Below are 14,242 nucleotides of genomic sequence, written 5' to 3' on the forward strand. Positions count from 1 at the left end.
TGTTTTAAATTAACCACTTTCTCAAGCAAACATATATTTTATTATCTATTATTTATTATTAAGGTTGGCCAACCTATACATTCATTTACTCGTCACATTCAGTGAGGTAAATTGATTATTGTTTTTTAAAAAAATATTTGAGACTATTTTATAGTGTATATTAATCAGTACTGTTATGTTTAAAGTTTAGTAATAAATTTATACCTTTATTCATCTACACATTGACTTTGTGTTCTTTAGGGTATTTTAGCCATTCTTTGGCGCTGGTGTGTTATCTCTTTGTACACTAAACTTTTCCTTTGGGACCTTTAGAGGAAGTCCTATCCTAACTCACCAGCCATACCCTCTTTTTCCAGCGCAATCTATCACCACCTTTTCTCCTAAAGGGTTTCTATTCAAACCTGTTTATAGTTCCCAAAAAAGAGGGAACGTTCAGACCAATCTTGGATCTCAAGATCCTAAACAAATTTCTCAGGGTCCCATCTTTCAAGATGGAGACAATCCGAACCATCCTCCCTATGATCCAGGAGGGTCAATATATGACTACAGTGGACTTAAAGGATGCTTATCTCCACATTCCGATTCACAGAGATCATTATCAGGTCCTCAGGTTCGCCTTCCTAGACAGGCATTACCAGTTTGTGGCTCTTCCCTTCGGAAGCCACTGCGCCAAGAATCTTTACGAAGGTTCTAGGGTCTCTACTGGCGGTTCTAAGGCCGAGGGGCATAGCGGTGGCTCCTTACTTAGACGACATCCTGATCCAGGCTTCGACTTTTCAAATCGCCAAGTCCCATACGGACATTGTTCTGGCCTTTCTGAGGTCTCACGGGTGGAAGGTGAACAGAGAAAAGAGTTCTCTCTCTCCTCTCACAAGAGTTTCCTTCCTAGGAACTCTGATAGATTCAGTAGAAATTAAAATTTTTCTGACAGAGGTCAGGATATCAAAGCTTCTAACTTCTTGCCGTGCTCTTCATTCCACTTCTCGGCCGTCAGTGGCTCAGTGTATGGAAATGATTGGCCTAATGGTAGCAGCAATGGACATAGTTCGGTTTGCCCGCCTACATCTCAGACCACTGCAACTTTGCATGCTCAATCAGTGGGATGGGGACTACACAGATTTGTCTCCTCTGTTAAATCTGGATCAAGAGACCAGGGATTCTCTTCTCTGGTGGTTATCTCGGGTCCATCTGTCCAGGGGAATGAGTTTCCGCAGGCCAGAGTGGACTATAGTAACGACAGATGCCAGCCTTCTGGGCTGGGGCGCACTCTGGAATTCACTGAAGGCTCAGGGTTCTGGACTAAGGAGGAAGCCCTCCTTCCGATAAACATTCTGGAACTAAGAGCGATATTCAATGCTCTTCAGGCTTGGCGTCAACTTGCTGCAGTCAGATTCATCAGATTTCAGTCAGACAATATCACGACTGTAGCCTATATCAACCATCAGGGGGGAACAAGGAGTCCCCTGGCAATGATGGAGGTTTCTAAGAAAATTCTATGGGCAGAGGTTCACTCTTGCCATCTCTCAGCTATCCATATCCCAGGAGTAGAGAACTCGGAGGCGGACTTTCTAAGGCGGCAGACTTTTCATCCGGGGGAGTGGGAGCTCCATCCGGAGGTATTTGCCCAGCTGATTCAACTATGGGGCAAACCAGAACTGGATCTGATGGCGTCTCGTCAGAACGCCAAGCTTCCTCGTTACGGGTCCAGGTCGAGGGATCCCCAGGCAACGCTGATAGATGCTCTAGCAGTGCCCTGGTCCTGCAGCCTAGCTTATGTATTTCCACCATTTCCTCTCCTCCCTCGTCTGATTGCCAAAATCAAGCAGGAGAGAGCTTCAGTGATTTTGATAGCACCTGCGTGGCCACGCAGGACTTGGTATGCAGATCTGGTGGACATGTCATCCTTCCCACCATGGGCTCTGCCGCTGAGACAGGACCTTCTACTCCAAGGTCCATTCAAACATCCAAATCTAATTTCTCTGCGTCTGACTGCTTGGAGATTGAACGCTTGATTTTATCAAAACGTGGTTTCTCCGAGTCGGTCATTGATACCTTGATTCAGGCTCGAAAGTCTTTCACCAGGAAAATCTATCATAAGATATGGTGTAAATATCTTCATTGGTGTGAATCCAATGATTACTCATGGAGTAAGGTCAGGATTCCTAGGATATTATCTTTTCTCCAAGAAGGATTGGAAAAGGGATTATCGGCTAGTTCCTTAAAGGGACAGATTTCTGCTCTGTCTATTCTTTTGCACAAGCGTCTGGCAGATATTCCAGATGTTCAGGCGTTTTGTCAGGCGTTGGTTAGAATCAGGCCTGTGTTTAAACCTGTTGCTCCGCCATGGAGTTTAAATTTAGTTCTTAAAGTTCTTCAAGGGGTTCCGTTTGAACCTTTGCATTCCATAGATATCAAGCTTTTATCTTGGAAAGTTCTGTTCCTAGTAGCTATCTCTTCGGCTCGAAGAGTTTCAGAGTTATCTGCCTTACAGTGTGATTCCCCTTATCTGATCTTCCATGCAGATAAGGTAGTTTTGCGTACCAAACCTGGGTTTCTTCCTAAGGTGGTATCTAATAAGAATATCAATCAGGAAATTGTTGTTCCGTCACTGTGTCCTAATCCTTCTTCAAAGAAGGAACGTCTGTTACACAATCTTGACGGGGTTCGTGCTTTAAAGTTTTATTTGCAAGCTACTAAGGATTTTCGTCAAACATCTGCATTGTTTGTTGTCTACTCTGGAAAGAGGAGAGGCCAAAAGGCTTCGGCAACTTCTCCTTTTTTTTTGGCTGAGAAGCATAATTCGTTTAGCTTATGAGACTGCTGGCCAGCAGCCTCCTGAAAGGATTACAACTCATTCTACTAGAGCGGTAGCTTCCACATGGGCTTTTAAACATGAGGCCTATGTTGAACAGATTTGTAAGGCGGCGACTTGGTCTTCGCTTCATACTTTTTCTAAATTCTATAAATTTGATACTTTTGCTTCCTCGGAGGCTATTTTTGGGAGAAAGGTCTTACAGGCAGTGGTGCCTTCCGTTTTATGTTCCTGCCTTGTCCCTCCCTTCATCCGTGTCCGAAATCTTTGGTATTGGTATCCCACAAGTAATGGATGAACCCGTGGACTGGATACACCTTACAAGAGAAAACAAAATTTATGCTTACCTGATAAATTTCTTTCTCTTGTGGTGTATCCAGTCCACGGCCCGCCCTGTCACTTTAAGGCAGGTGTTTTTATTTTTAAAACTACAGTCACCACTGCACCCTATAGTTTCTCCTTTTTCTTACTTGTCTTCGGTCGAATGACTGGAGGTGGGGGTTAGGGGAGGAGCTATATAGACAGCTCTGCTGTGGGTATCCTCTTGCAACTTCCTGTTGGGATGGAGAATATCCCACAAGTAATGGATGAACCCGTGGACTGGATACACCACAAGAGAAATAAATTTATCAGGTAAGCATAAATTTTGTTTTTTTATTTAGTGATTTAGAAAGAGCATGTAATTTTAAACAACTTTCTAATTTACTTCTATTATCTAATTTGCTTCATTTTCTTGATATCACTTGCTGAAAAGCATATCTAGATATGCTCAGTAGCTGCTGATTGGTTGCTGCACATAGAGGCCTTGTGTGATTGGCTCACACATGTGCATTGCTATTTCTTCAACAAAGGATATCTAAAGAATTGAGCAATTTAGATAATAGAAGTAAATTGGAAAGTTGTTTAAAATTGCATGCCCTATCTTAATCATGAAAGTTTAATTTTGACTAGACTGTCCCTTTAACTTCCAAACTTCAGTAGCTTTCTATAATATTGCATATACACACCTCACCACTGCCTTGATGCCACACAACAACGATTGGACTCTAATTAAATGATCAAAACACAATCCTTTATCAGCCTCAATGGGGAAAAACAAACTTACAGTCTCGGTAGTGACCCTTTGGATTTTACCTCTGTAATCCTGAGCTCTCTCCAACTCATATACCGGATTTTCAGCAGAGGCTCTACGCTGTTTGCAGATATCCAGGCTTACAACTCCGATGGTGTCTCTAACCCCTTGGCTGTGGCGTGTGACATATCGAAAGTTGTGTTCACGTGGCCGGTAGTGGGAGTACCCGCTACCCTCTGGGGATCCAATCCAACAGAGTGCTCAACAAAGGGAAAGAGAACCTCCGTAGATGAAGTAAAATTCAATTTTATTAGATAACTTTTCCTTAAAAATATCTAATGCAGATACAAATACATAGCGGCAAAGGTGAGAAAAATAAGGATCAATCCCAGTGACCCACTGACGCGTTACATTTTAAACAAATTTCCAATTTACTTCTGTTATCAATTTTGCTTCATTCTCTTTGTATCTTTTGTTGAAAAATGAGCAATGCACTCCTGGGAGCTAGCTGAACACATTTGTAAGCCAATGAAAAAGAGCATACAAGTTTAGCCACCAATCGGCAGCTAGCTCCAAGCTCCTGAGCCTATCTAGATATGCTTTTCAACAAAGGATACTTAGAGAATTAAGCAAATCAGATAGAAGTAAATTGGAAAGTTGTTTAAAATTGTATGCTCTATCTAAATAAGGAAAGAACATTTTTGGGTTTAATGTCCCTTTTAAACGTGATCTTGCCTTAAATGGACATATGACCCATTTTTTTGTTTCCTGATTCAGATAGAGTATGTGATTTTAAACAACTTTGTAATCTACTTCTATCTAATTTGTTGTGTTCTCTTGGTATCCTTTGTTTAAAAGAATACCTAGGTAGGCTTCATGTTATTTGCCCACCCAATGTGTTCAGCTAGCTCCTAGAAGTTCATTGCTGCTGCTTCAACAAATGATTCCAAGAGAATGAAGCAAATTATATAATAAAAGTAAATTGGAAAATTGTTTAAAATTGTATTCTCTGTCTGAATCATGGATGAAAATGTATAGGTTTCATGTCCTTTTAACAGTGAGGCCTCTCAGTAGCCTGTATATGAATGTTAACCAGGGAGTTTGGTCAGGCTGGTTGTATGCAGCTTGTGAGTGGCTGGTTGTAATGTGGTAGTGAGGTAACTGAGATATGGGCAACTATCATTATGCTTTGTACTGTCTTCCAGGTATTTAAAAGTGAGACTGGTGAGAAACTCCTTGAAATAGAAGCCCATGATGATGAAGTGTTGTGTTGTGCCTTTTCTGCTGATGATAGATTAATCGCCACCTGTTCAGTAGACAGGAAAGTTAAGGTGAGTGTTTATTTGCTTTCCAAATGAAAAACCCCCCCAACAAAATTCTGTAAATGAACCTAGAAGCTTTGTTGTATTCAGTGAAAAAGCTTTACAATGCATGCAAGTTGTAGTTCAAATGCCATATGTTTTATGCTATACAGTGTCTGTCTGTAAGGAATAAAATATACACTGCAGCAATGGACCTTTTGTATGATCACATATTAAACTTGTAATATGCTTATTGTATGGATTTGGTGGCTACTTATGCTAATTATAAAATATTCCTAATTTTCTCTAGATTTGGAACTCCCAGACTGGACAGCTCATAAGACAATATGAAGAGCATACAGAACAAGTCAACTGCTGTCAGTTTACCAATGGTACCTCTCCTTCTCTGCTTGCTACATGTTCCAATGATTGCTTGCTGAAGGTATGCAAGTACAGCCAAGCCAACTTTTTCATTTTATTACAGTCTTTTTGTTCTCTGTGTGTGCACTGATGATTTGTCTATGGCTTCGTAAAATCAGCAGTGCCACCTTTCCATTCAAGTGCCAGTAGGACTAGTATTATAATTATATTGTTAGACATAAGAATACTGCTAAGATAATTACCAGATAAGTTACTGCAGCCAAGTTACAGCAATGCCATCAAGGCCAGGCACTTCTGTATGTAACTCAATAATTAGACTGTAAGCTCATTGGGGCAGAAAGTAATTGCTTCTGTAATTATCATCTAGTGGCATTTCCATTGTCTTTTGGGTAATGCTGGAATAATTACAACTTGAGCAGATTTTAAAGCATGAAATGGAAAGCAATGTTGTTAGTTTTTATAAAGGCGTAGTGCCTTTTGTTATTCTATAGTTGTTGCCACTATCTCTGTGTTATTTGACTCATGATCTAAGAAACCTTCCACACTAGAATATGTGGAAGACTTCACCATTCAATGAATGGAATAAGTTGAAGAGTATATTTTATTACAGGTGTCTTTAATGATATCCCCATAAGAATCTAGTATAAAGGGACATTATAATGTAAAGCTACACTTGTTAGAGAATGTAATTTATTTCCTAAGATATGGAGAGTCCACAGCGTCATTCAATTACTAGTGGGTATATAACTCCTGGCCAGCAAGAGGAGGCAAAGAGCACCACAGCAAAGTTGTTAAGTGTCACTCCCCTACCCACAATCCCCAGTCATTCTCTTTGCCTCTGTCAATGGAGGAGATGATGTTTGGTGTCTAAAGAAATAATTTCCTTTTTCTGATACTTTTCCCTTCAAGCAAGGATTTGGGTTTAGCTGAGTCCAAGTCAATCTCTTCAATAGAGTAGTTATGGCTTTTAAGCAGTTAGGAAGTTGTGAGGTAGTCCTTGCTTTGTTTCCTAACACATTGCTGCCCATGTGTACAGTTGGTTACTCTGTTCTTTCTTTTTCTACAGGTCTCTGTAAGGAGTATGTGTCCTTTTACGGCTTGTGCGCTGTCTTCCTGCCGGACAGCTAGACTGCAGGTAAGTGCTTTTGTCTTCTAGGTCTTGGAGACTTGCACTTCAGAAGAATGTCATATGCAGTAGATGGGGACATTTTTAAAATCCTTTATACAGGATTTTCTTTGGCAGTGGGCAGGCACATTATGTATGTTGAGACTAGGGGTTAATCTTCCCTTTATTGGGATGTTTTTCCTCTTTGGACTAATTTTGTTGCAATACTTTATTAATATGTGTGTGGCTTATGTTTTATACAGGGATTTATGTATAAACTTAAAATTTGGCATTTGTTTTTCTTTGCTTGCTTAGTTAGAACAGGCTAACTGACAGACTGCTTGAGCGTTTGTTTTGAATTTCAGTCTCCTCAGTGTTGATCTACTATATGATCGTTTTAGAGACTTTTGGCAGCCAAATTGTGTATAAGTGTTACGGTAAGGCACCTCAGCCTGTCTGAGGTGTAGGGGGCCTGATTGGTTTATCATTATACATTTTTTTTGCATAACGTTAAGCAGCTGTGGTATTCTTAAAGTGGGATTTTTTTATTTAGCATTATGGACATGGACCAATACTCTGTGTCTTTTGACAAATGCTTGTTATGCCTTGGCACAAATTGTTTTGCCTATGCAATTCTGTGCTGCATGCTTAGCTACAACACTTCAATTTATAGATAGATTGTTGCCCTCTGAGCCCAATGTCTCTCAGGATGATGCTGTTCAGGCAATGCCACAGCTTTCTCCTCAAACGTCCCAAGCCTATATGGCGTCACATACAGTGCCCTGCAGTTCCTCTCAGCCTTCTGGAGGAGTTTATTTGCCTGCAGATTTTGCTGCACAGGTATCTTCTGTGATATCTGCGGCATTATCTGCTTTTCCTATGCTGGGAAAACGCAAGAGGAAAAGTAGACATTCAGATAGTAAGGTTTCTGTTCCAACTACTGCTACGCAGGTTTCCCTCCCTCATAAGTTTGATGAGGATGATACGTTGGTAGCCTCCGAGGGGGAAATCTCAGATTCGGATAGTATTATTACTTCATCTGATACTGAAGAAGTAAACTTCAGATTTAAGCTTGAACACCTTCGTGTACCGTTAAAGGAGGTATTGGCTAATTTGGGCGACTCCGAAACTTACTTCCTCTGTGGAAACTTTTTCTGTCCCAGACCGTGTGACATAGATTATTTCACAGGAATGGGAGAAGCCAGGGATTCCTTTCTCCCCGTCTACTGTATTTAAAACGATGTTTCCTGTTGCTGACTCCATTAAAGAATCTTGGCACACGGTGCCTAAGTAGAAGGGGCTATTTCTACTCTGGCTAAGAGAACTACGATCCCTATAGAGGATAGCTGCTCCTTTAAGGATTCCATGGACAAAAAGCTGGAAGCTTATTTGAAGAAGATGTATGTTGATCAAGGTCTTTAATGGCAACCTGCAGTTTGTATTGCCACAGTAGCAAGTGCGGCATCTTATTGTGGCGACTCCTTGTCTGGATCCATTTTAGTAGAGACTCCGTTGGAGGAGATACAAGATAGGATTAAGGCTCTCAAACTAGCCAACTCTTTTATTTCTGATGCTAACATGCAAGTTATTAGACTGGGAGCCAAGATGTCTGGCTTCTCTGTCCTAGCCCGTAGAGCATTGTAGCTAAAATCTTGGTCAGCTGATGTTACCTCTAAGTCCAAGCTTCTGGTGCTTCCTTACAAGGGTAAGACCTTGTTCGGACCTGGTCTGACAGAAATAATTTCTGATATTACGGGTGGAAAAGGGTCTTTTCTACCGCAAGACAAGAAGAACAGACTCAAAGGATGTCAAAGTAATTTTCGTTTCTTTCATAACTTCAAAGGTCAAAAGTCTTCCTCTTCAAAGCAGGAGCAGTCCAAGTCTTCTTGGATGCCCAATCAGTCTTGGAATAAGGGGAAGCAATCAAAGAAACCCTCAGCTGAGTCTAAGTCAGCATGAAGGGTCGACCCCCATTCTGGGATCGGATCAAGTGGGGGGCAGACTTTCCCCGTTTAGTCAAGCGTGGAGACAAGATGTCCCTGATCCTTGTGCTGTGGACATAGTATCTCAGGGTTACAAAATAGAATTCAAAACTTTCTCTCCCAGGGGCAGATTCTACCTCTCAAGATTATCTGTAGACCAGGTAAAAGAGAGGCATTCTTGAACTGCGTTCAGAACCTTTCCTCCCTTGGAGTGATCCAGTTCCAGTAAGAGAACAGGGTCTAGGATTCTATTCAAATCTGTTCGTGGTTCCTAAAAAAGAAGGAACTTTTCGACCCATTTTAGACCTAAAGTGCCTCAACAAGTTTCTCAGGGTACAGTCCTTCAAAATGGAAACCATTCGTTCCATTCTTCCTTCAGACCTGAAGGACTTCATATTCCCATCCACAGGGATCATGACAAATTATTGAGATTCGCCTTTCTAAACGAACACTTTCAGTTTGTGACTCTTCCGTTTGGACTTGCCACAGCTCCCAGAATTTTCTCAAAGGTTCTGGAGGCTCTCTTGGCAGTGATCAGGTCTCGGGGAATTGCAGTGGCGTCATACCTGGATGACATATTAGTTCAGGCGCTATATTTTCAACAAGCAAACTCTCCATACAGAGATCTTGTTGTCTTTTCTATGTTCCCACGGTTGGAAAGTGAATCTGGAAAAGAGTTCTCTTGTTCCAGCTACAAGAGTGGTTTTCATAGGGACCATAATAGATTCCCTATCTATGAAAAATTTTCTGACGGAGGTCAGAAAATCCAAAATTCTCCCCTCTTGCTTCTCTCTTCAGTCTACTGTTCGGCCATCCGTGTCTCAATGTATGGAGTTAATTGGTCTGATGGTTGCTTCCATTAACATCATTCCCTTTGCTCGATTTCATTTGAGAGCTCTGCAAATATGCATGCTCAGTCAATGAAACAGAGACCATTCGAATCTGTCTCAGAGGATAGATCTAGACCAGTCGACAAGAGACTCTCTCCCGTGGTGTCTTTCTCAGGACCATCTGTCTCAGGGCACATGCTTCCGGAGACCTTCCTGGGTGATTGTGATCATGGACGCCAGCCTGCTAGGCTGGGGAGCAATCTGGGACTCGTTAAAGGCGCAGGGACTATGGACTCGGGAGGAGTCTGCTCTCCTCATAAACATCTTGGAGTTGAGAGCAATTTACAATGCTCTGATGGCTTGGCCTCAATTGTCTTTAGCCTGGGGAGGAACTCTGAGTTCCTTAGCCATAAATGAGGTAGCACGGATTATTCTGTGCGCGTTCTTCAGGTTAACCCTCAAATGGGGGGTGCCGGAGTTGGATCTGATGGTGTCTCGGCAGAACGCCCAGCTTCCAAGGAACGGTTTAAGGTCAAGAGATCCTCAAGCCGCTCTGATAGATGCTCTGGCAGTTCCTTGGGATTTCGGTCTAGCATACCTGTTTCCTCCGTTTGCACTCCTTCCACGAGTTATTGCTTGTATCAAACAAGAGAGAGTATTGGTAATTCTAATAGCTCATGCATGGCCTCGCAGGATCTGGTATGCAGACCTAGTGAAGCTGTCATCTCGGCCGCCTCGGAGATTGCCTCTGAGGAAGGACCTTCTAACTCAGGGTCCCATCCTTCATCCAAATCTTGTTTCTCTGAAGCTGACTGGTTGGAGATTGAACGCTTAGTTCTGTCTAAGCGTGGATTTTCTGAGTCGGTCATTGAGACCATGACCCAGGTTCGCAAGCCTGTTACTCTAAAAATGTACCATAAGGTATGGCGTAAATACCTTTATTGGTGTGAATCTAAGGGCTAATCTTGGAGTAGGGTCAGGATTCCTAGAATTTTGTCTTTTCTCCAGGAAGGTCTGGAGAAAGGGTTGTCAGTCAGTTCTCTGAAAGGTCAGATTTCTGCATTATCTATTTTGTTGCGGATGTGCCAGATGTTCAATCCTTTTGTCAGGCCCTGGTCAGAATCAGGTCTGTGTTTAAACCTTTTGCTCCTCCTTGGAGCCTTAATCTTGTTCTTAAAGTTTTACAACAGGCTCCATTTGAGCCAATGCATTCCATAGATATTAAGTTGCTATATTGAAAGGTTTTGTTTCTTATTGCTATCTCTTCTGTTGGGAGAGTTTCGGAAATCTCGGCTTTGCAGTGTGATTCGCCTTACCTTATCTTTCATGTGGATAAGGCGGTTCTTCGTACTAAATTGGGGTTTCTTTCTAAAGTGGTTTTGGATAGAAATATTAATCAGGAAATTGTTGTTCCTTCTCCCTGTCCCAATCCTTCTTCTCATAAAGAACGTCTGTTGCACAACTTGGATGCTGTACATGCTCTAAAATTCTACCTACAGGCGACTAAGGATTTTCGCCAGTCTTCTGCCCTGTTTGTTTGTTTGTTTCTCAGGAAAGCGTAAGGGTCAGAAGGCTACTTCCAATTCTTTCCCTCTGGTTGAAGAGTATGATTTCATTTTGCTTATGAGATTGCTGGACAGCAGCCTCCTGAGAGAATTACAGCTCATTCAACTAGGGCTGTCTCCTCTTCTTGGGTTTTAAAAAATGAAGCTTCTGTGAAACAGATTTGCAAGGCTGCAACTTGGTCCTCTCTGCATACTTTTTCCAAATTTTCCAAATTTGATACTTTTGCCTCGTCTGAGGCCTCTTTTGGGAGAAAGGTTCTTCAAGCGGTGGTGCCTTCTGTTTAGGTCTGCCTGTCTTGTTCTCCCTCCCTGTTCATTCTGTGTCCTCTAGCTTGGGTATTGGTTCCCACTAGTAATTGAATAACGTCGTTGACTCTCCATATCTTAGGAAAGAAAACAAAATGTATGCTTACCTGATAAATTTCTTTCTTTCCGGATATGGAGAGTCCACAACCCCGCCCTTTATTAAGACAGTTATTTTTTACTAAACCTCAGGCACCTCTACACCTTTTGTGTTATTCTGTTTCCATTTCCCTTCGGTTGAATGACTGGGGATTATAGGTAGGGGAGTGACACTTAACAGCTTTCCTGTGGCGCTCTTTGCCTCTTCCTGCTGACCAGGAGTGATATTCCCACTAGTAATTGAATGACGTTGTGGACTCTCCATATCCGTAAAGAAATACATTTTTCAGGTAAGCATAAATTTTGTTTTTCATGACTGATCTTTGAAAACTATGTATTTAACTCCTGCAAACATATAGTCCCACCTGGGTCGCTCATGTGACTTCCGCTCCTGACTTTATTACTGGCCATGTTCTGCTCTGGAGACTTTAGCTAGGTAACACCTTTGCAGAGATTAAACACATAGAGCCAGATTACAAGCAGCGCATTAATGGTTGAGCGTAACTGATAAGGGGTTTATTGCGGGTGTTCACAAAGTAGTGCTCAAGCCTAATTTACTTTTTTTTTTTATTATTGAGGTATTGCTTTGGCAAACATGCAGAACAGTAAAGCTTTTACACAGTCGCTTTCTCAGGATACTTATTACAAATTGCATTGTACAGAATACATAAGAGACGCAGAAAAGTAGCAAACAATATCTACTAGCTAGAGCATGCAAAGTAGAAAAAAAAAACTATATGTTATGCTGAGTGATAGTATATACATGCCAATGATAATCAAAAGCCTTCTCAATCAAGCTAGGAGGCCACTCTTGGACCCCAACCCATGGTATATACAAAATAACAGCGATAGAAGGCTATTTGAGAAGGGAGGAGACCGCTCATGGGTCCCAGTACATTACCTCAAGTGTTTTATTTTTTTTTATAAAGCTATAACTGATAATTATACAGAAGACACATGAAACATGATATAAGTACTTGCTATCCAACAATAAATTGGTAGGAGGAAAAAGTGTGTTAACAAAGATCTTAGCTGATACTCAGGAGATCCCTAATATTATATAAAGGAAAAGGGGGGGGGGGCAGGATAGTACAGTAAAGCCCTGAAGGACTTAAGTTTCTAATGAGGTTATTCAGGCGTAAGCTGTAGCTGACTTGACTTAACTGTTATACCGCCTGGAATGTGGTATGTTTACATTTAGGCCCAAGGTAGGTTAACTTCACTTACTAGATAATGCAATTGGACTAATTGTAGGTTACAAGGTACATGCCCAGCAAGGTATATTGAAAAGTCAAGTTCTGAACCTCTCTCATAGTTTGGTAAGGCCATAAATATATAAAGCCTAGCCGCAATCCAGGCCTTCTCATAGAACTAGTGTACCTTCTTATATATCACAAGGAGCACCAATGCTATATGTTTCTGAACAGTGGCACTTGAGCAGGTCCAGCCCGCACCCGAAGTCCATGTAAAGGAGGGTATGCTATGCAACCCAAAAGAGCCTATAACACCAAGAGTGCAATTCACAAAGTTTACTGAGTTTTGAGCTGGGCATAATCTGAAAATAAAGAGATGCAGTTAGTATTTATAGTAGTTGTAGTGAGGAACTGGGGGTTCAATGTGGGGGTGGGGGTGGAGACAGATATTACTTATGCTAAGCTCCTAGAACTACTCATTTGTTTTATATGTTAGGATCTGAAATACTATATGGAGATATAGTGATACAATAAATTTTATATTTCTCTTGTAAGGTGTATCCAGTCCGCGGATTCATCCGTTACTTGTGGGATATTCTCCTTCCCAACAGGAAGCTGCAAGAGGATCACCCACAGCAGAGCTGTCTATATAGCTCCTCCCCTAACTGCCACTCCCAGTCATTCTCTTGCAGCTCTCGACAAGAAAGGAAGTATCAAGAGATATGTGGTGTTTTAGTGTAGTTTATCTTCAATCAAAAGTTTGTTATTTTTAAATGGTACCGGCGTTGTACTGTTTTTACCTCAGGCAGAAATTAGAAGAAGAGTTCTGCCTGAGGTTTTTGATGATCTTAGCAGGTTGTAACTAAGGTCCACTGCTGTTCTCACACATAACTGAAGAGTATGGGAAAACTTCAGCTGGGAGAATGGCCTGCAGAATTAACTGCTCTGAGGTATGTTCAGTATATTTTTTTCTAGAGAGATGATAAGGTCTAGAAAATGCTGACAGTGCCTGATATATTTAATGTAAGCCTGATTACAGTGATTTAACAAACGACTGGGATCATGCTTGCAGTAAAGGGTAATATTCATGTTACTTGCTCTTATTACTTAGTATGTAAAACGTTTGCATGATATATAAAAAACGTTTTTTACTGAGGGTGATAAATCTTTATTTGGGGCCTAGTTTTCCACATGGCTGACTAGATTTCTCCTAGGAGTAGTTATTTATGGCCCTTTCACTTTGAGTGCATGGTGGGAGGGGCCTATTTTCGCGCTCTAATTGCGCAGTAGTTTTTACAATCTGAGACATCCAGCTTCCCTGAAGGAGTCCCCTGACATATAGGACCTCTGTAAAGGGTTTTTGTGCCTACAAAAGTCGTTTTATGGGCAGGTAGGAGCCACAGCAGAGCTGTGGCAGTTTGCTTGTGACTGTTTATAGCGGTTTTACCGTTTTTCTGATTCGTTTTTGAGCCTGAGGGGTTAATCATCCATTTGCAAGTGGGTGCAATGCTATTTTAGTCTATATTGTTTTTTTTCCCTTAAAGGCACAGTACCGTTTTTTATATTCTGCTTTTCACATTTGTTAAAGTGTTTTCAAGC

At 41.4% G+C, this 14,242-nt stretch overlaps 1 protein-coding gene across 4 annotated transcripts in view; it reads left to right on the plus strand.

The window, feature by feature from the left end:
• Positions 1–14,242, plus strand: part of APAF1 (apoptotic peptidase activating factor 1) — a 435,848-nt gene that overhangs the window by 171,469 nt on the left and 250,137 nt on the right. For all 4 annotated transcript variants that reach the window (XM_053717008.1, XM_053717007.1, XM_053717010.1 and 1 more), the window contains 2 exons: positions 5,090–5,215; positions 5,496–5,627. In XM_053717008.1, the coding sequence (XP_053572983.1) occupies positions 5,090–5,215; positions 5,496–5,627 (258 nt within the window). The remainder of the gene's footprint in view (positions 1–5,089; positions 5,216–5,495; positions 5,628–14,242) is intronic.

The sequence above is a fragment of the Bombina bombina genome, chromosome 6 (assembly GCF_027579735.1).
Source record: "Bombina bombina isolate aBomBom1 chromosome 6, aBomBom1.pri, whole genome shotgun sequence".
In the NCBI taxonomy this organism is placed as follows: Eukaryota; Metazoa; Chordata; class Amphibia; order Anura; family Bombinatoridae; genus Bombina; species Bombina bombina.